This window comes from Pempheris klunzingeri, chromosome 15, assembly GCF_042242105.1.
Source record: "Pempheris klunzingeri isolate RE-2024b chromosome 15, fPemKlu1.hap1, whole genome shotgun sequence".
Taxonomy (NCBI): Eukaryota; Metazoa; Chordata; class Actinopteri; order Acropomatiformes; family Pempheridae; genus Pempheris; species Pempheris klunzingeri.
This window is the reverse complement of record NC_092026.1, coordinates 19,805,669-19,827,825: the sequence shown is the minus strand read 5'-3', so window position 1 is coordinate 19,827,825 and position 22,157 is coordinate 19,805,669. Positions and strand designations below refer to the sequence as shown.

Here is a 22,157-nt window from a genome sequence, read left to right as displayed (position 1 = left end):
TGTTTTCTGGATTCTTCTCCTCACTGGTGCTTGCTTGTAACGTTAGGAATTTTACTCTACTGTCTCAGTCATTGTTTGTCACTCTGGATCAGATCATCAGTTAAATGTTCATTGTAGAGGCTTCAAGCTGTGATGTCAAAACAGCAGTTTGCAAATGTGATTTGATGTGACCTGCAAAAGTTTTTCCCCAGCGGTGCTCATCTTGGAAGAATTATGGGAGTTGATGCGAGTTGCTGGCTGTTTTGAGCGTGTTCAGCTTTAAATTGTATGTCATCCAATGAAGCCCTGTCATATTTTGACCTATTTAACAGCCTATGAAATTGGGCCAGCCTTTGATTTTCACTATTCCCAGACCATATAAAACCAGAGATAAAAAGCATGTATTCAAGTGAGGCTCCAACTAGTGAAACATGACCAAGATTAAGTAGAAAATAGTTGCACTCTCCACTCTCAATTTGCTGTAAATGTCACAATAATTAGAAGAAAATTGTGGGATTAATTCCTGACTGTCTGCTCACCCCTGGATCTATTTTCCTTGACTTTACATACCTAAACAATTACAAAGGCAGTGAGAAATGTCAAAATTTATGATAAATGTCAATGCTTTATGCCTGTGGTGTTTATTATAACTATAACTTCACTCCAAGAGGCCTGTCTCAGTGATTCATGTTTAAGAGATGTAGTGCAAAGAGGTTATGAGCCACAGGAGGACAAACCTATCTGTCCGTAGGCCATGCTGATGAGGCGTTCATTGACCAGCTTGTCTGTTTTAGGGTTCCTTGGCTGGCGTTTCATGATGTCGCTCTCAGCTGTCTCATAAGCCAATGAGATTGCTGGAACCTGGAGGGAATGGGAGCATAGCAGAGGATCAGCTCACATTATGCATCCTGTTCGATAAATGTGGAGGAATTTGTCTTTGTGGCAACGGCACAAAGGCATGATGACAGCGGCAGACACAGGGCACCGTAGACATATCACCATTAATGTTATTCAGCATTCAATCACCATGTGGAATGAGAAGAGACAGAAAAAGGGCAAGGAGAGGGAAAAAGGAGCAGTGACAGTGACAGAGAGCGGGCGGGGAGAGGGGACAAGAGGAGAGAGACTGATAGTGAATTGAAGACACTCATAAAATAGGAGGGTAGAAAGGTCCCTGTAATAAAGATCTTATATTGGCTGGTTTTACCAGGTAAGCAAGAGAGCAATACGTGTGACTTAAGACGGAATATCTCTGGGACTTAGGTGGGATTTGAGATGGGGACCTGGCACAGTGTGAAACTGAATACAGGCTGTGTTGTCTACAAATCCAGTTTGTTTTTGGTGTTATATTCCCCTGACCGACAGCAGTTGAAGAGGACTTGGAGAGAAAGAAAGGATGCGACTATGCCAGGCTGATGATTTTTTACACCTCTGACAGCGTGTGTGTGTTTGTGTGTTTGTGTGATTGTGTGCAATACCCAAATTTCAGTCTTGGAGTATTCTTGAGTGTGCCACATCCTGATTTGATAAACATCCTTTCCAGCCATCCCTTTCCACATGGCAGTGCTTGCTAAAAATAATCATAGCAGACTCCAAGTGCTGCTTGTCACTGCTAAATCTCAGCAGAGCCCTCGAGCCTGTTGCCTGGAGTTGAACTAAGCTGTTAACAAGCTGTTAACAACCTCACCAGCAGACACGGGAAATTTGTAGTTTTACTTGTGTACTGTTCTATAAACACTTTTCAGGTACTTTATTGAATATTTAAATATTTTCATTTTTAGGGTCCTACTCTTCAAAGCAGATATCCAGCTGTTCACTCCACCAGTGGTTATTAAATACATGCAGACATGTTGCTTTGAAGGGAAGGGGTTTTATATGCAAAGCAGGTGCACAAATTAGGCGCTTTTAAGCTTCAATCATCACGTCTTTAAAGAGAAATCCAAGTAATAAAGAATGCACCATCCCTGTGATCTCAGACAGTTACAGAAATATTTGTCAACATGAACAAATCTGTCCCGCTGCTAAAAAGCCAACAAAGTTCATCTTTGATGTCACTCGAGTAAGTAAATAAGTGGAAGTGCTTTATTAAGAATGCTTTATTAAGCCGCTCCGCTTTGTCTTTATCTAAAATGTTTCTTAGCAGTCCAGTATGACGCCATGACAGTAAATGTACCTAATTCCTTGTAAAAGTTTTGCTTTTGGCTCGTTGGGATGCATAAGAAGCTATTTCAGCCGCATGCGACTATCTGGTGGCTGGGAGCAGGAAAAATTAAAGTTAAAGTAATGAGCACGAGTGAACAAGTCCTTTTGAATATATTCATCCGGTGCTTTCTTTCTTTTGCGATGATGGATTACGCCCCTCAGGCAAGCAGTGTGCCAGCAACTCTTTTTGTTGCTGCTGGAAATACAATGGAGAGACTGGCATCTGGAAATGGCAGAGCTGTGAAATGTAAATCTGTATGTGAGCGTCACCCAGTCTTTGTTCTGCTTGAACAAATGGACGTCGGCCGTGAGCCAAAAGCGAATTTCTCCCACCGACAGAAAGAACAAATTAGACCAAACATTTTTTTTTGTTCTTTTTGCCTTTAAGCACTCATATTTGACACAGTATTAACACTTGTTTCCTTAAAGAGGTAGCACGTGATTAAAAAATGTTTTTTAAGCTGTAAGCTAAATGATATGACTGGGCTGAGATGAAACACATCAATGCTGGTGTTAATATTAACAGTTCTTACCAAATTTATGAAAATCAATAGTTTATGGGTTGAAAATGGCTCAACATGCCATCTACTGTTTTGAATCTGCCCTTACTCTTGCAAGGCCAACGCTGACGTAGGGTCAACTGGTTGGGACGGATCTTTCTAATGAAATTTGTATAAAAAGAGAGCTCAGACCTGGGGCCGAAGTTACACTTTAAGTCACCTTTAGCTTGTCTGTAGCCATGCAGTAATCATCATCCCTAAATTGAGGTGAACCACTTGAATTTGCCAACAACCAGAATGCAACCTAAAGATAAAACCTTGTGTTTTGTTGTCATGACCTCCTGTTAAACTCCTGTATATCAAATGTGTGGAGAGGGAGAATGAATGCTGTCAAAAAGCTCTAATTTGGACACTGGAAACCTGAATGCTAAAGGCCAGGAAAAAAGTGAAATGTGTTCAACAGAAAGTACATCATACATTTACAACACAATGCAGGCTTGACAGCAGTCTATACGTCTATTATGTGGCCATTTTTCAAAAACTTAGTCAAAACTATTGATAGAGATAATGAAAGAAACCGATTGTTATTATGTCTACAATGGCACTGAGGGACTGAAAGAGGGAGATAAGCGTTAGTTTCCCCCCTCTGCTCACCATGTCAGTGCCCAGGTCGATGCAGAGGATGGTGACAGTTCCCAGCGGAAGAGGAACACTAGCAATGATGAAGAGGAGGAAGGGCGAGATCTCTGGGATGTTACTGGTCAGCGTGTATGCAATGGACTTCTTCAAGTTGTCAAAGATGAGACGACCTGCAGCGATCACAAACACCAGAAAGACAAATGGTTTTGTAGAGATGAAAGATATGTATATGTAGACATATTATTAATACCGGGACATGAGAGTAGATTTTGGACAGGGTGTTGATTACATGCTACCATGGTGTAGTTTGAATATTGCTATTTTATGATGTTACAGGCTTCATCATGTTTGAGTGAATTTTCCAGACTCACTGAAATAAAAAATGATTAACTCTGACTGCTCTGTCAGCACTTCCACATAACTAATGGGTTTTCTCAGACCATAATAGCAACCCCTACTTTAGATTAAACACCAGCCTCTTGTGGCAAGCCGCAAATCCCAAATCCATCAGAATAACTCTCAAGTCAAGTCTTTAAGGGCAATTGCATGTCAATTCACAAGTCTTAATAGGCAACTTGCAGGTCAAGATTCAAGTCTTTCAAGTCTCTCAATGATGACCATTAAAATTATTATTAACATTAGAACATTTTCCTTTCAAATGTGATCACATTTAGACAGCTAAAACATCGTTTTCAATAGATAGGCATGAAAATATAATACTTATAAGCACTGCTTGGTGCTGTCTTGTTTCTTTTTTATTGTCCCAGGTTTTATCAGTGCAAAATCTCATGTCAGTTCAGGTCGTTACAAAGTCTAATCTTAGTTTCACATTGCCAGACCTATCTCCATACTTTGTTTTAGTGCTGTGCCAGTGCTGGAGAGAGGTCTGTCCGGCAGATCTGGCAGTAAAATGGTTACATCATGCAGAAGAAAACGGCAGATAACAGTAAAGGATTTATGTTGACTTTCATTGACAAAAAAGACAAACATAACTTGATCATCAGTGCCCTAGAGGGGAAGTCTGCCTATTCTTTAGCTCCGTAGGAGCCCACTGGACTTGTTAAAACCATGATTTAATAGGTGTATGCAGCTCTTGCAGAATGTTATGAAACTGATATTATAGAAGCTTTTGTGAAGTGGAACAGATTGGTAAACTGGTCAAGTCAATGTTAGCAGCTCATGGCAATGCCTCAGTTGAAAGATGTGCATTTTCAGCATGTAGACTGCTAGCTTGGAGGATGTTGTTCCAAAATGATAACATGGAAATATTGGAAGAGGAAAACTGATACAGTTTGCAGTCTACTTCCTGTGAGCCAAACTAGCCAAGTCTGTCTCTTGTCCAAGTCAACTACAATCATACTCACATTTTCAGTTTTCACAAATGTTTTCCAAAATAACCTGAAATATTGCTGGTAGACTTTCTTTGTGTCACTTTTTTGGCTTTTTTCCATCTTCGCTTCTTTTCTCATTTCCTCCTGTTATTCGTCCATTCTGTCGGCCTGTCTCTCTTCCTCTCTCTCTTTGCCATTCCCCCATACTCACCCTCCTCCACTCCTGTGACAATGGAAGCGAAGTTGTCGTCCAGCAGGATCATGTCAGCCGCCTGCTTGGACACATCAGAGCCAGCGATCCCCATGGCAACGCCGATGTCAGCTTTCTTGAGGGCCGGGGAGTCGTTCACGCCGTCACCCGTCACAGCCACGATCGCCCCCTGCACCCACAAGGACCAGCGAACAAAAAGTGTCAAGAAGAGAAAGATAAGTACCATGATTTAAGCTTTTCTCTCTCAACTCCCCTCTCTTTCACCCTCCCCTTCTGTCTTAATAATGTCTTTTCAAAGCAGCTCTGGGGAGATTAAATGAAAAATGGAATTGAGTTGCAATCATTCAGTCATACGCAGTAAGAATGAGAGAGTCAGGGTGAATTGTAGCATGACCTCAGTATATGTGTGCAAGTGAAGATACATTTCACACAAAAAAACTGAGCACATACATTAAGGCGTATACTATAGGGTTTAATATATGAGTTTTACATACAGTTAATCATATACTTTATAGATATACACTTGTATTCAAACATATACTCACAAATGGTTCTCATAGCATGCACACATACACGAACGCACAAGCACAAACCCTGCATTCATCCATTCAACCACCTGCACTCACAAATGGCTCAAACACACACCCGTACCCACACAAACAGTTACACACACAGTAAACTGTATTCAGCTTTAAATGGCAGGGACACACACACACACGCACTCACATACACACACCTGTATTCAACCATACCTCCACACTTAGACATAAACAGACACATTCAAGCATTCATCCAGACTTTATCACAAACACACACATACTTATATTCAACCAAATACACACACACACACACACTGCTATTCAGCTATACACTCTCAAAAAAAGGCCCAAACACACACATTCACACACTCTCACAGTGTCCATTGACCTGTCTCTGGCAGCCCTCCACTATGATGAGCTTCTGCTGAGGAGAGGTGCGAGCAAACACTATCTCAGTGTGGTTCCTCAGCAGGTCGTCCAGATACTCTGCACTCATGTCCTTTAGGTCCGAGCCGTGCACCACACAAGCCTTAGCATCCCTGGGAAACACACACAAACACAGAGCCAGTGATACCAGGGGCAATTATGCAAAGTGGAGCATTGACATTTTGTTGTTTTCTCCTCAAGTTTGTCAGTTTGTCAGTTTGTCTTTCTTTCTCTCTCACACACTCACACACACACACACACACACACACACACACACACACACACACACACACACACACACACACACACACACAGACACTGCACATGGCAGGAAACATAAGATTTTTCAGAGTTTCTTAAAGAAAGAGTCTGACATTTTGGTATACAACCCTATTCACTTTTTTGCAGAGTTTGATGAGACTGAAGATCAATACCACTCTCATGTTTGTTTGTCAAAATACAACTGGAGTCAGCTTAGCTTAACAATAGAATTAGAAACGGGAAACAACTAGCCTGGCTCTGTAAAAGGGTAATAAAATCCGCCTACTAGAACATCTAAAGCTCACTCATCCCAGTGTGTTGTTTTAATGTTTAATCTGCACAAAAACCAAAGTGCAGAAATGGTTGCCGTGGTTTTACAGGGTCTCGTGTACCTGACTATTTCTTTGTAGAAACTCCTGGACTCATCCATACTGTGACTTTACTATAGTATTATTTCTATGTACGCTGTACACATGGCATCTATGCTTGTCTGTCCTTCCTGGAAAAGGGATCCCTTCTCTGTTGCTTTTCCTGATTTTCCTGCTCCTTCTCTGTTTCTCCCTGTTTCCAACCTTTAAATCAATCTGCACTAACCGACTGCTGGGTGCAGCTTCATATTCAGTGGGCAGAGTGGTATCGATCTTCTCATCTAACTCTTGAATAAACATATTTCCCAAAAACTATTTCTATAAACACATACATAACATATATATAACATTGCACACACACATCCAGTTGGCACATCGCTGCCTGCATACTCACAGACACATCCCCACAAAAACTTACTCTTAGTGGCTTGAGCACACAGCCTAAACCTCCTCTGACACACACACACACACACATAATACAAACACACACACACACCTGGGGTTAACTTGGCTCAGAGGGATGTTCAGTCTCTCTGCGATGTCCTCAACCGTCTCGTTGCCCTCAGAGATGATGCCCACACCTTTAGCAATGGCCTTGGCTGTGATTGGGTGGTCCCCTGTTACCATGATCACCTGACCACAAACAGAAGGTCCCATAAATCACAGAGCATTATCACACGAGCTACAGTGCAGTATGAGCCTTAAGGGTCTATGAGTCATCCAAATGTGATGTGTAGTTACACTGGAAAAGAATGGTGCTATTAGGGGTTAAGGGTTCAAATCTGGCAGTAAACTGCAACAATCATTTTGTTTGATGTGTTCCCATAGGCAAAATAAGGACCAAAAAACAAGGGCAGCATATGTCTGTGGCTACTCTACTTTCCACATACTGACTAGTAGAACTTTTCCAAAACACTTGTAGATCCTTATTCATCAAACACCAGGAGACCTGCAGGTTAACAATGTCATATTACTGGTTTCAGGCAGCGTATTTTCATTTCCCTTCCAGAGCTGTACCAGCTTCAATGGTCAGTGCTTAGTTTTCACGTGCCTTGCAAACTGCATCTTGTCCTAAAGGAACTTTTCTGACACATTTTTCTAGTCATTCAAATTAAAGAAACTTGAATAAAAAGCTCTACTGTAATTTTGGAGAAAATAAAACATAAAAATCAATAAAATCTCACACCAGACAAAATTTGTGCAAATCTATGATACTTGAGTAATTACTTATTTTAATTATCTGGTGTATCGCATCTGAAACTTGTAAGAAAAGTTGAGCTATAATGACTTATTTGGAGTCTTTAAATCTCCAACACCATCAAAACCTACAGCAGGACATACAAAGGCTGCATGTAGGTGCAATAAAGATTGAGCTCTATATATTGTACTAAAGGCTTCAGACTGCACTGGAGTGTCAGAACTACATCCCTTAAAAAGTAATTAAAACAACGAAGCCTCCAGGGCTCAGCTACAAGGAAATACACCAGATTGGTACAGGTGAGTGTACATCTATGTACAAACTTGTGCTCTTCCAACTCAATCATACAATACAGTTACAGCACAAGACATTCTGTCTGACACCACCTCACAGCGACTAAACTTATGTCATCTGCATAGAATAAAATTATATCAATCATGTCCCAGGTTTTAGCCTCTATTTACCCTCTCAAAATCTCTCTAAAACAGATGGTTTGGCTTGATGAAGTTGTGGATTACAATATCTGATGTATGATGTCAATATTTTGATTTTTGTACCCATTTTTAAATCATTAAATAGACCTTTAATACGATGACTTAAACTCACAGGAGGAATGTAATTGCACAAGGTATACAATAGGTGCAAAGCTACTGATGAAAAGAGCAATGCCCGCCCACATTCCTGACTACAAATGTCTTTAAATGGATGATGTTTCAATCCCAGTCAGATCTTACTCAGGACCACATTTTGTCTTTACATAAGCAAAAGTAACATCTTCACTCATTTGTGCCTCTGGATCATTCTTTAAGCCAATTACAGTATTTCTTTCAAAAAATCATTATCAAAGGATGAGAACTACATGATGAACTAGATGTGCAAAATCCCTTTCCCATTTCTGTAATATTTCCCCTAAAATGAGAATGACTCATTCTATTCATTATCCATTTTTATCTCTCTAGGAAGTTGTTTAACCTTCCTGCGGCCCAGCTTATTACTCTCCTGGCAAAACATCTGCTCTATGTGTTTTTGCAGTTAACATTCCATTTAAAAAATGAATAAATGGGCTGAAATAAATGTACTAAATCTGCATTTTACAAAAAAGAACCCTTTCTAAAAGTGATATGGGAATATACTGAGTGCATCCTTTCTCGTCTGTTGTTGCTTTTTATTTTCGAATCAAAAATTGGATTTTAAGTGTTCATAAGATTTTGTAGTGTCTGAAAACAGCCACACCTGGGAGAGGTAAGTATTGGAGTGTTCACTATGGTTATGGTACTTCTGCTGGTCTTCATTGTGTGTTTGCATTGAATATGGTATCAGCAGCTTCCTCAAAGCAAGAGAACTTAATTTATCCGTTGATTATCATCTACCGCCCTTGGAGTGATTGGTTGTAATTTAGACTCCATTTTGTGATTTGAATAGACATTTGATACGTAAATCCCTCCTCCAAAACGCCCAGAAAAGGCTTTTCAGGAACTACAATGAAGGTTGAATCTGTGGAACCAATTACCTTAATACCAGCAGAGCGGCATTTACCCACTGCGTCAGGCACAGCAGCACGCGGTGGATCAATCATGGAGATGAGACCCAAGAAGCAGAGCTGCTCGGTGGGGAAGTTCATGTCGTCGCAGTCGAAGGTGAATCCTCGAGGGAACTGGGATGAAGACAGATTCAAGTGGCAGAATCCTGCGAGAGTAGAGGAATCAGTGAGGTGATCATTCATAACTGACTGAAATTACATCTCAAAGTATCTAACGCAGCTATTGAGAAAGAAAAATCATTCTTGTTTTGCTGCTTTTACATCAACTGACAATTTAAATGTCTAGATAAAAAGTAGACACATTTTTCATGACCCTAAGGCTGGTTTATGTCTAAAACATCCAATAAATAGTAAGCGTCCCCCAGTGTGTTTTTCTGTAGCTAGTTACATTAAAACATTACAACGAAATGTTAATATGAAATAGGCGTAGAGGCTCCCACGGACAGAAAATACATTGTACTCTGGTTGCAATGATCCTTTACCTTACAATATGCATACAGATCATTTTTAATTTTAGATGAAGATTTGAAGGTTTCATGTCTGAAATACAAATTGAATCAGCCCTTTTATTTATTAATGATCCACAGCCTTTTAAATATGTATATGGCAAATCCCTATATAGCAAAGTAAGATAAAATATTTCTGATGGGAAAACAGGTTCAGCCTTAAAACATTGTCACGAAACACTCAAGCCATCATCATTATCATCACCTAAAGGATCACAGAAAGTTAATAATTTACATGATTTGAGGAGTTTCATGGCAGAAATGACACTTCCACATTTCACTGTTTGCCAAAGTGACACCTATTCTAACAAAATGATGATAGCACATAATTATCACCTGTGGCACTTTTGAAAAGAAGCCAGGTAACTCTTTTTTTTTCTTCTTAGTTGTCAAAATGTCGACATTTACAGAGTCTGGATGCTGAACACTTTGATATATTGAAAGTTGAACTTTTTTCATTTTTACCCAAAATGTGGGGAAATGTTATGTACACATATATTTATGCACAAGATTTTACCTGAATCAAATCAACAGTCTACCACCAGCTCAGTTTTTATATATATACAAATATTCACACCATAAAAAATGAATTTAAAACCCATGTCTCTAATATTCTGTGTATAATGGTAATTTCATATTTGATTCCATGCCAGTCTGTTGCAAATCTGGTTAGTGCCAAAACCTTGTTACTTGTGTACACTGTTGCAGTAAAGCACAGTTCTATGTGGACATGTGGCTAAACTGCCCTGTTTACTAAGGAAAATATAAAAGGTGAGTGCGATGATCTCCCTGCTACCTTTTCCCAAAAAAGACTGACAATAGTTACCAAGCACTCTCTCTCCCAGTCCTCCCAGCTCCATGTAGGCATTCTGGAAAGCATCTCTCCAGTTTTCATCAAGTGGATGCTCCTGGCCATGTAACATAATGGTACTGCACCTGTAAAACATTCATCAATAATACTTATCATACATCTACTAATAATGGCAATATGATCTATTTCTGTATACTGTGTATAAAAAAGTATGTGATATTTATTGATGTAGAGGTAAAAATTAAAGGTTTACCAAAACCACAACATAATTGTAATGAATTGTAATGATATTATAACAACAACAACAATAATAATAAAAAAAAATGTACTCTATGAGACTTAATGTTTACACCCTGACCAGAGGCAGAGGAGTACTTGGGTTGACTATAAGGGAAACTGAGCCAGACTTGGGCCGACATTGGCGTGATATTTTACAGTCAATATGGTCAGAATGAATCATGAATCGTGTCCCAGGCACATAAATATCTTGGTAAAAAAAAAAGGCTTTAAAATTGGTCACCGCAGAATATCAACCCCACTCCCATGCATGAATTTTCAATAGCAAAGACATTTAAAAGATAAGACTGGTGTTATTATATTTTTTTCTCATTTTCGGCAAAGCCACTGAAAGGACCAAAGCCAACCAATTCTGTTTGTTCCTACTGAAACAGGTCACAAATTAATTGGGTACTATGTTCATCAGCGGATTGATACACAATTGGTGCTCTAGTGAGTAATTGTGGCAGCAGGACAGTGTATGTGGGATCGTCTCAAAATAAGTTACATGTTCATGGTGATGTGTTTTTAATATGTATATTTATAAAGTATATTTGCTATTGGCTTATTTCCCCATTAGACAGATAATACTTGTCACTTGGATTAATTCAAAGGTTTTTTTTAAGATGCCACACAGCAAGAAGGTTCCTGGTTCAAATCTGCTGTCCAGTTTGAGCTTTGAACCTTTCTGTGTGAAGTTTGCATGTTCTCCCCGTGCTTGCGTGGGTTCTCTCCGGGTACTCCGGCATCCTCCCACAGTCCAAAGACATGCAGGTCAAATGGTGACTCTAAATTGCCTGAAAGTGTGAGTGTGAGTGGTTGTCTGTCTCTATGTATCGGCCCTGTGGTTGACTGGCGATCAGTCCAGCTTGTACTCCACCTCTCACCCAGCGGCAGCTGGGATAAGCGGATAAGTAGCAATAAGGATAAGCGGTATGGTAATGGGTGGTTTTAACATTTTCATGGAATACATTAACAATAAAAGACTAATGTATCAAATATCATCAGCCTTTAAGAGTAGTGCAGTCTGTTTTCATCACTGGAAGGGAATGGGAAAAAGTAAAACGAGGAAAAAAATGTGCTGTCTTACTTGTGAGACGTATAATCGATCCATTATTGATTAACTGACCTGTCCAAGATTCTCTCCGGAGCTCCCTTCATGACCAGAATATGACCAGCGGGATTGTCCTCCACTTCATGGATTGAGAGCTTGAAGAAAGGGGAGGAGCATAGGAAGACTGGTGAGGACAGATCACGAAAAGGTTTTTATTTAGAAAAAAAATTAAATAATAATAATAATAAAAAAACATGTGGTGTACTGCTGCTTGGTTCTTGCTGGTCTAAAACATTTCTGTGTTTGTAAGAAAAAGGCTCAAGACTGACGTGCTCCTTAGTAATACTCAGCTATGAATTTCACGTTCGTGCCAGCAATCATTTTTTGGGTGTGGGTGTCAGATTTTTCCAAGTGCTATGAAATAAAAGTCTTATCGAAGCTGACTTGACTGAGTGCACATTGTAAGTCATATGTATTCCCTGTGTTGAAGGGGCATTCATTCCCACTCTCACATGAATTCCTGTGGTGTTAACACCTCGCATTACCCCTTCCCCCCCCACACAAACACACATACAACCACACAAACACACACAAATAATTTGTATCTGAGTCACAGCATATCTAATCTCAGAAAGCCAGAGCAAAATTGCTTTTTTATTTCCCCTCAACACAGACGTTCCTATTTTAAGTCAGGGAACAGGTGCACAAACGTCCTTTGGTTGCTTCAACATCGCTGTTGTGTTATTAATATGCTGGTTCAAATCTCCAGACAGGATGGGAAAGACTGGGTGTGGAAAGCAGAAACACTGCCCCTGTCTTAATTGCTGCGGTGCCCTTGAGCAAGCTGTTAAAGCTCAATGCAATGACTTTTTCATAGCTCAATATTAACTTTTAATTTTCGCCAGTGTTGTCGTCCACTCCTACAGGATGTAACAAAGCATGCAGGTTGACTTAAGACCCCTAAGATGTGCCTGTCATGACTAATAGCATTCACTAAAACAGCGTAAAACCGTTATAGCATCCAGGAAATTAGGTTTTGTCGCTCCTGTTGTTGTGTTAGCTATACATTAGCTATACTATACATGTCTAATGTCAGGCTGCAAATTCAGTGTCTATGATGAAAGTCCTCACATAGAGCTCCGAATGCTTTGCCAATTTTATTTAAGACATTTCAAAGTATTTCCACCCAGTGCATCAAACATTAGGCCTTCTCACCTAACCTCACAGAAACCTTATTGAGCTTCTCACCAGAGCCAGTTTTATCATAGCAAATGTTCTCCTAGTGTGGTGAGGAAGTCAAGACAAACAGAATTCCAATTATACAGTCTTGGCTTGGCTTTGACCATCTCAGACAAGGGATTTCTGTCTATTGATAAGTAGCAACAGAGCATCTCCTAAGCAGCCAAACCAGTCTGTAATCCACATTTATCCGTCTATCATGAATAAAACACACAGCAACACTGCAACAGCTTCTCTGTAGCCAACGGTGATGAGTTTGCTGCCTGTTGGGCAGCTTCCAGGTGTGCATGTGTGCAACAGTTTGAATGTAAATTAGGGTGTATTTGTAAAAGAGCAGGCATGTTCAGGGTGCCGTCCCAGGATGGAAGAAAGGTTGAAAATGAATATGCATGATTCACTCAAGGCATGCATCCCGCACTAACAGAAGTGTAAAAAAAAAAAAAAAAAAGAAAATAGGGCACATGCCTTTTGGAGCCTGGTGTCAGTGGCCAACAATGCTATTTGCACTTGGGGGGATTATAGCTAATGTGGCTTTTAACACCCAGGTGTTCATTCTCCTGAGACCACTGGCTGTATATAAAGATGCAGTATAGGTGATAAAGGCCGTCACCTCCATGTTAGCAAATAGGACCTTATTAAAAAAAATAAAAAATAGTACACGTCAAAAATAACTTTTCTGCCATTTTTGTTTGTTCATGTCACGCTGATGTAAAATCAGGAAGATGTAAAATGAAGTAATCATTTTTCTAATCAGGGTTTGTTGTAATTAGTTATTTCATGCTATAAAAATAGGTGTGCGACTGACAGCCAACTTTAACCCGTGATTGGATTGGGTGAGTTTATTTGGTGCCAGAGTTTGGAAAACTTTTTGAAAAATAAAAATAATGAGTCAAATAGGCCTTAGAATAAAAGGCATCCCAGGTAAATAGCTAAGGTTCACTATTTACACGTGTTTGTAAATAGACATGAAAAAAAATACAAAATACATTCAATACAAAATTCTATACAAAATCAAAGGTAGAATGAGGAGGATTTTCCTAAAATTCAAATTTATACAAAAAAAAAAATCACTAATACCCACTAGAAGTGTGTGGCAGCGCCTGTATCTGCAGAGACCCTGCTGCCCTCTGCCGGGACATTTCTGGGCATCAAGCTTTGGGTCTCAGATGTGCTGCCCACTGCCAGTAACTGCTCACAGGCCAGATCGTAAGCATGCACCCAAGAGAAAGCTAAGAAATGGTGCATACAACACCAAAAAAAATGCAAATCTAGCAAGGCAAAACTCCAAGGGGACAAAGCTTTTTCTGAAACAGGCTTTAAATGTTGTGTTTCCAAACTGCAACTGGCAAATCCTACTCATTCTAACTTTAAGTTTAATGACAGAATAAGATTAGAAAATGATTAACTCCAAAAAGTAAAGTAAAATACTTAAGTACTTAAAAACCTGTAAAAAAATTATATCTATGTCTGAAATGCACAGTAGCCATGGACTGAGTCTTGAATAGTCTGTAATTAAGTGTTTGGATTCCACTGAAGACGTTCATCAGCAGCAGTTCCAGCGCAAAGTCTTGAAGCGACATTGGTCTCATGCTGTACCTGGTACTTGTTGGTGGAGTTGAAGGGGATCTCTCCCACTTTGGAGTTTCTGGCTCTCATTTCACGAACACTCCCGCAGCACAGCTCGATGCATTTCAACAGAGCTGACTCTGATGCGTCCCCCGCCGTCTCCCTCTGGGTGAACACAAACCCGCACATTAGCACAGTCACTCATATATGCATATTAAGGAATAAGTGTTGTCTGTGTCACTGCCTATGTTTATCACACTGCGATGGAGGGGAGCTTTAAGGGAGAGGACTCTTCTTTACTTCCATTATGGTATTCATTAATGATGCAGGTGGCCGAGTATCATCTGCATCACCAACACTTGTAATCTGGCCACAGCGTTTTTTAAAGTTATGTAATGATTTAATGTAATAGTAATGAAAGTGCAAAACCTAGTTTTCTTTTCATATTTTAAAGAATAATTTAAATAAAACAGCTCAATTTCTTCAGGAGAAATATGGCTGATGTATGCAGTATGCAGAGTTTCTTAAGGGCATCCTTTAAGGATGTGAGAGGCCTTGGATATAAGAAGTTCACATCATGTAGGAAATTATCATTGTTGCCTATTGCCTTTAATCAATAGCAAAGTAGTAGCTATGATTGTAGCTCATAAGTAAATTCATGCTTGAAGGAATTAAAAGTTCATAATTTGTTCTGTGTGATCCATTTTTGTTTAGAGTGTTGTGCAGAAGTCCTATAATGAGACGGAGTGCTTTTTCAGGAAGAAGAGGATTTAAAAATCATGTAATCTGCAGTTTTAGTATAATTAAACAAACACAACACATTAAAACCCGATGGGCAAATTCCTACGATTTTGTTCAGCGCATTTAAATGTAATTTATACATTTTAACCCTCATAAAAGATCCATGAATTTCATGAGAAGACTGCTTGTACATGTAGACATCCACTCACCAAATTACACTTGGTAAGAAGGCCTATTTTACAAGGCTCAGAATCGAATTATCCCCCGTTTGGATGCACATTTGCAGGTTTATCTGCTTCAAGTTGTGTGACAGAGTTGCTTGGGTGGTGCTTGAATCGTTTAGGAGAAAATTTCCTTCTGATAACCTGTAAAATCCCACTCTATAAAAATTCCATGATAATCACTGTAATTTATCCCGGACTTGGAGCCAATTATTAAAATCCATGCTGAGCTGACTGACCTGATGTCCAATATACCGATGAGGGCCGAACCAAGACAAGAGATTTCTCTTTGTTCCTGTTTATTCATTCATGAACAGCCGCAAAACAAGGACACGCGCTGTGCAAGATTTGTCCTTGTTTGTGCCATTTCATGAATGAATAAATAGACTGAGGAAATTCCATTTCTCAGTTTTTTCTGGTGCAGATGGGGACATGTTCCTGTAATGGTAGTGGAGCCTAGGCCTTGACTGCTGTGTCTGAGTACTGTCAGGAGATATGGCTGTTACTTAATGCAGGGAGGAAGCCTGGGCACCTCCGGGGGCAGCAGCGTGGTCTGCTCCCACCGGAGTCAAGAAACTGTAATCCCTGTCGCTGGGAGCCACACAGAGAATTTCTTCGGGTCAATGTAGCACAGGTTGGAGGATAGCAGTTGGTAGAACACTTGGATGTTATTGACTTACCTACCCAGCAGAGTGTGTGTTTGTGTATCAGTGTGGAGGAGTTATTTCCAGGGGTGCATTGGATTATCCTCTCTGTGCGCGTGTTTATGTGTGAGAGGGAGGCTAAGCGTGTAAGCCAGTGTCTGTAGCGCAGCTGTGTCAAGTCGTATTGACAAATTATTTTTATGGGTTGTGTTTTTTTCCCGAGTGTGCCATGTGGGTGAAGATCGACTGGCCACAGAAGAAAATACAAAGTGCATTGACGATTATGTAAAGTTTTGAAGGGCTTTAACTTTTCTTTAGTTTTAGATGTTAAATACAAACCAGTATCATTTATAAAAAAAGATACACTGTTATTGATAAAACAGTATGTGCAGTAGTTGAAATGAACTCCACCTCGACCAGCAGCAACATTAAAATGCTGCTTAGACAATATAATTTATCATAATATAACACTGGTAGGAATCTATCTGCTGCACAATGAATCATCTTGCTTTTGATACCGAAAGTACATGTTGTTGATGATACTTCTGCACTTTTACTTGACTTTCACAATACTGCATTGCCACTTTTACACAAGTGAAGAGTCTGAATATTACTTCCATCACTGCAGTCATTACAATTAGCTCCATTTAGACCAGTCACAACATTAACATGTCGCTTACATACAGTAATAGTAATATAATTGTCTGAAAAGTGAAGCACGCTGAATCATTTTAACTCTACTGTAATTTTTTTGTATATTTTTCTTTTACTAATTCTGCTATTCATTTGTATTTTGCTGTACTTTAACCTAAAGCATATGGCTGACATTATTTTATCCGTTTAATATTATCAACAAAACCCTAAAGAGACTAAAACCAACAATGAGTTCAACCTTTGAAAAGGTATGCCACTGAGGCTCTGCTCATTGCAGCAACCCAGTGTTGGGTTGGCTCTTTGATGTATTTTTAATTGTGTTTGGACAGTTAGTTATGAGTTATGTGACATGGATGAATTAATTGTTAATTACTTAGCAAAAATTAATAGTTGCTTTCAGACTGAGAACAAGACTGAGGATCCACCCTTTTTAAGTTAAATTAAGAGCAATTTTGCTATTAACTTAAAACTGACTATTCTAATATTGCATTAAGTAAATTATCTGAATACTTCTTCCTCCCCTGCTTATTTTTGAGTGACAGCTCATCTCACAATGTCCTGATGTTGTTGACTACCGGCACACCGGCACACTGCAAATTGCGTCTTGTGAATAATATGCAGGCATTATTTGATCCAAATCTAAAATGTCCTGCTCATAACACCCCTGGATTAAACTAAACCTGTTATATCCCCCTGCTTTCAGAGAGTAGAGAATATTCATGAGAGTGAAGCATCAACGCGAAGGTTTGGAGAGCTGCTGTTGTGGTGTCTGTGTCCGGTGGAGGTTCATACCATCACAATGGGAAATTTCTCCTGTCCAGCTTTGAAATCAGCTCTGTTGCACAGGCCGGCCACGCGAGATAGAGAAGCCCAAGTAGCAGAACTCTTGTCAAAACCAGAACCTGAGAGAATAGCAGAGGGAACTGTGTTAGACTCTTTTTTTCTTTTTTTTTTAAGTAGGGCTCATGCAGAATTTATGCTACTGACTTAACTCTCGGTTCACAGAGTAGCACTGGAGATTGTAGCTAAATAACAGAGGTCAGTTAAGTTTCAGTTTTCAGTAATCAGTATTTCCTTATAACAGTGAGCGAGTGAGCGAGTGAGTCAGCTCCCCTGCGACAAATGACATTCATTTTTAATGAGAATGTCTGGAAAACTAAAAGATGGTGGAAATTTCTTGCATCAAATTTTCATCCCTCCCACCCAGTCAAACTGAAAATGACCCTCAATCTACTGTCAGGCCCTGCATTCATTTTTGATTTTAGCCTTGACTCTCCAGAGCGGTCACTGTCACTGTTATTGTGAAAACAGAATATGATAGCGTCATGCAACATAGAGGAGTTGTTGAATCTGGGAAAACAAAGTGCAAACGGCTGAAAAACCTGCAACAGCTGCAAAAAATAGTCTGTACTCCTAAAAAATGAATGCACTGTGTTTTTCTTCAGCACTTGCACTGTTTCAGCTGTACAGCCTTTGTCAGCACTGCTGGCTGTTCATTGTATGATTGTATGATTCAGAATTATCTGACTCAATACTCACTGATGTGCATAGAACACCTGTGTTTTTTTTTTTTTTTTCCCCAAACTGTTTGGTTATTGCTGAAAGCTTCTTTGAAATTTGGCTCGATTTGTCGCTTTTTGGTAGGCGACAGGAATCCGATTCGTTACGCAGCAGCAGTCTTGCGGGGGAACTCTGGGAAAAGACATGTTTGCAGCTGAGGATAGTGCCGCCCACTGCATACCACTGCTCAATTAATCCAAGCAGTAGTGCGAACAGCAGTGTTGGTTGGCTGCATGAACATTGGACAGATGAATTTCAGCAGGTGGTCACACTCCCTCTCTCTGCATTCCCACACACTCTCTGTCTCCCCCTGTATCTCTCAGTCTGTCCATTTTCCCTCCCAGATCTCTCCTTCTCCCTTCTTTTTTATCTCTTTTTTCTCTTTCTCTCACTCCGTATTACCAGTCTGGTCCTCGGTGGTGTCAGCCTCATGGATCTGGTTGTCGAACCACATGTGGGCCACGGTCATACGGTTCTGGGTCAGCGTGCCCGTCTTGTCAGAGCAGATGGTGGAGGTGGAGCCGAGAGTCTCTACGGCCTCCAGGTTCTTCACCAGACAGTTCTTCTTGGCCATTCGCTTGGCAGTGAGAGTCAGACACACCTGGGAGGACGGCGGGAGGTGAGGGGTGAGAAAGAGTAAGGGGGCGGAGAGAAGGAGGGAGGAGGATGGGGGAGGGGGTGCGAGGAGAGGCGAGGATGGATGATTGTTAGTCGACGAGGGGAGAGAGCATGTGTACGCATCAGAGCGTTCAAGTGTTTGTGCATGTGAAACCATGCGTGGTCCAGGTGCCTTACAGCCTATGTGTGTGTTGGTGTGTGTGTGTGTGTGTATTTGGCTGGCTGGTTAACAGCAGGTGCATAGGAAGATAAAAATACAATGAATAGACATTTTCCATATGTTGTAAGAGACACATCAACACACATTAATTCAAGCTGACCAAATCGCACACATCACACACACACACTCAGCACAAACACACACATTTACACACACACACACGGTGTGTTTAAGGCAAAAGCAACTAAAGAAACCAGTCACTGGAAGTTAATTTATTTTCTGGGACCAGTGAAATGTCGACTGATGGCATTTCAAATGCCAGCTGGCATCCACCTCAGCTCACACTTTGTTTATTGTTGCAGAAAAAGTTAGATGCACTTCAACATGCAAGCAGTCAGCTTCAACAGTGAGTAATAAATCACCTGTGTGTTCTGCAGAGCTACAGCTAAGATTCACTGAAGGTAAATTTGAGTTAGAAAAACCCAGGTGTAATTAATAACATTGATGATGGCTCCGTTCCATTTAGGTGTGCCAGTAAGCCATGACAGTGAGCCAGCGGGCACACTATCAGGGCTCTAGAACTGGCATGCTTAAAGCTGCACTAATCAATATTTTTATGTTAACAATGGATCAAATTGCTGCATGTAATGAGGAAATAGCTGCTCAAGACGACAAACCCGTGGAGAATTAACACCCAACTCACCATTTCCCCCTTTGTGTTTCAGAGCTTTTACGCATCTTTTAGCTTGCTATTTTGGTTTCCAGGCCCACCAGCCATTTCCAGCAGCTGTTTTTAGCAAATAAGCTTATCAAACTATTGTGAGTTACCTGCACAGCAAACAGACAAAGTTAGCGACAAGCTGGTGAAGAAAGTCAGACATCTAGTAGCCAAAGAGCAGAGCTGATAGCTGAGTGAATATCAGACATATTACAGATATATTTGTTGGGTAGCCACAAAAAGGTCCCAGAAATAACGCCAATGCTGCTCTGTGCCTGCTGGATGGGTAAATAGGCAATTGTTTGCTAATATGTACACCATAGCAATGTGATAATATGTCAGAGTGTTGTATTTTCAACTTGTTCGTCTTCCTCCAGTTGGCCAAAAAGTCAATTAATTCAACTTTTAATGGAGTTCAACTATTAATTATTAAGTCATCAGTTACACCCATGTTTCATATGTCCACTGCAGAAAGATCTATCCTCTGTATACATGCTAATCACACTGTACAAATATGACCAAAAGCAACCAGGTCAATCATCACCATCTTTACACAAGTCATTACTATGGATTGCTTTAGTTTATTTTGGAAGATTTCACTGTCAAAATAAAAATCTAATTAAAAATAAAAAATTATTTATGTTTATTGTACAATGAAGTGCACATTGTCGTCTTGCAGGAGAAAACAAGATGAGGGTGAGCTACAACATAAAATTAATTTAAAGAGAATTCAAACTGATCTGCTCCTCAGATGTTTTTTTGATGAAAATCAGTAAAAATTTCATAAGATGAGCCTCTCTCATAAAAACAGAGAAACACAGCCACACACACTACTCACAGTGACAGTAGCCAGCAGTCCCTCAGGCACGTTTGCCACGATGATGCCGATGAGGAAGATGACGGCCTCCAACCAGGTGTAGCCCAGGATGAGAGACAGGATGAAGAAGCTCACACCCAAGAAGACGGCCACGCCCGTGATGATGTGGATGAAATGTTCGATCTCGATGTTGATGGGCGTGCGGCGGACTTGAAGCTCTGATGCCAGTGTGGCGATGCGACCCATCACCGTGTGGTCACCAGTGGCAATCACGATGCCATGGGCTGTACCTAAGGTAATACGAGAGGAGACGAGACGAGATAAGATAAGATAAGATTACCCTTTTTCTAAATCCCACAGCGATGAAATTTGCATTGCTGGTAGTAACAGCAACAAAGTAAATAGACTCTGGTTGAATTCACATTGGAAAATATTGACATCAGTGAATTCCCTTGTATTTTTATTTATTTTTTTTACAAACCATCAGTTTGTCTCAGTGGGGACTCAAGTTGTGTCACTTTTTTTCAAATGCACCTGCTTCGGTGAAATGTGCATGTGTCTCTCAGAGCAACATGTAAAGAGACAAATGAATCAACTGTTAACAGTGAGTGAGACTCTGTAGGAGTTGAGGGCCGTATTTTGTAAACAGGAAGGGTTGACGAGGAGGCGATAGCTGAATGAGGAGTGGTGATGGATGGAGGTGAATTACTGCATTACAGGTGTTAGCCAGTGATAGATGTTTGAGTGGACTGAGCAGATGCTCGCACTGAGAGTGAGAAACAAGTCTGAATCATGAAAATGCAAAAAAAAAAAAAATGTAATCCACAGACTTTTTTGAAGGGACTATTTTCATAGTAGAAAGTAGTTCAGGTGAAAAATGTTCAAAGATCTAGATCTGTGGATTTTTAGGAGAAATTGGGACATTGATTCTGGAAAGAGATAGCTACAAAAAAATGTTAATGTCATTGCTAATGCTGCAATAGCGGGAGTAAAACTGAGTAAAAGGCTATAAGACACTCTACGTATAGTTTAATTAGTGATTCAGCTATAGATGTTTTCAAAAAAGCCAATATATTTTCAGAGATAGGATGCAATTGAATGCTGAATCTCATCAACTCCAATTCCATGACATCTAGTAAAAACTCAATCTGCCAATGAAGAAAATGTGATGTGATTGAAAGCTGTAGCTTCTAAACGGACCTTATGGCAGGATTGTTTTTTTTTCTCAGCTGTTGTTTGAACCTCAGCTAAATCATTGATGAACAAACAATAGCATTTACAGACAGGACTTGTCTTTTTTCCCCTATAAATGGATGTATTGTACTTTGGAGCCAAATAGTTCACTTTATATACAACCTCCATTACAGTTAGATGCAGA

The 22,157-nt window shown here is 40.1% G+C and overlaps 1 protein-coding gene across 2 annotated transcripts in view; it reads right to left on the bottom strand.

The window, feature by feature from the left end:
* atp1a2a (ATPase Na+/K+ transporting subunit alpha 2a) overlaps positions 1-22,157 on the bottom strand; it is a 35,194-nt gene that overhangs the window by 4,301 nt on the left and 8,736 nt on the right. For both annotated transcript variants that reach the window (XM_070844541.1, XM_070844542.1), the window contains exons 8-19: positions 20,801-21,069; positions 18,869-19,067; positions 17,699-17,808; positions 14,677-14,811; positions 11,917-11,996; positions 10,527-10,636; positions 9,165-9,340; positions 6,953-7,089; positions 5,790-5,940; positions 4,863-5,031; positions 3,336-3,490; positions 717-840 (exon numbers count right to left, since the gene is read on the bottom strand). In XM_070844541.1, coding sequence (XP_070700642.1) covers positions 717-840; positions 3,336-3,490; positions 4,863-5,031; positions 5,790-5,940; positions 6,953-7,089; positions 9,165-9,340; positions 10,527-10,636; positions 11,917-11,996; positions 14,677-14,811; positions 17,699-17,808; positions 18,869-19,067; positions 20,801-21,069 — 1,815 coding nt within the window. The remainder of the gene's footprint in view (positions 1-716; positions 841-3,335; positions 3,491-4,862; positions 5,032-5,789; positions 5,941-6,952; positions 7,090-9,164; positions 9,341-10,526; positions 10,637-11,916; positions 11,997-14,676; positions 14,812-17,698; positions 17,809-18,868; positions 19,068-20,800; positions 21,070-22,157) is intronic.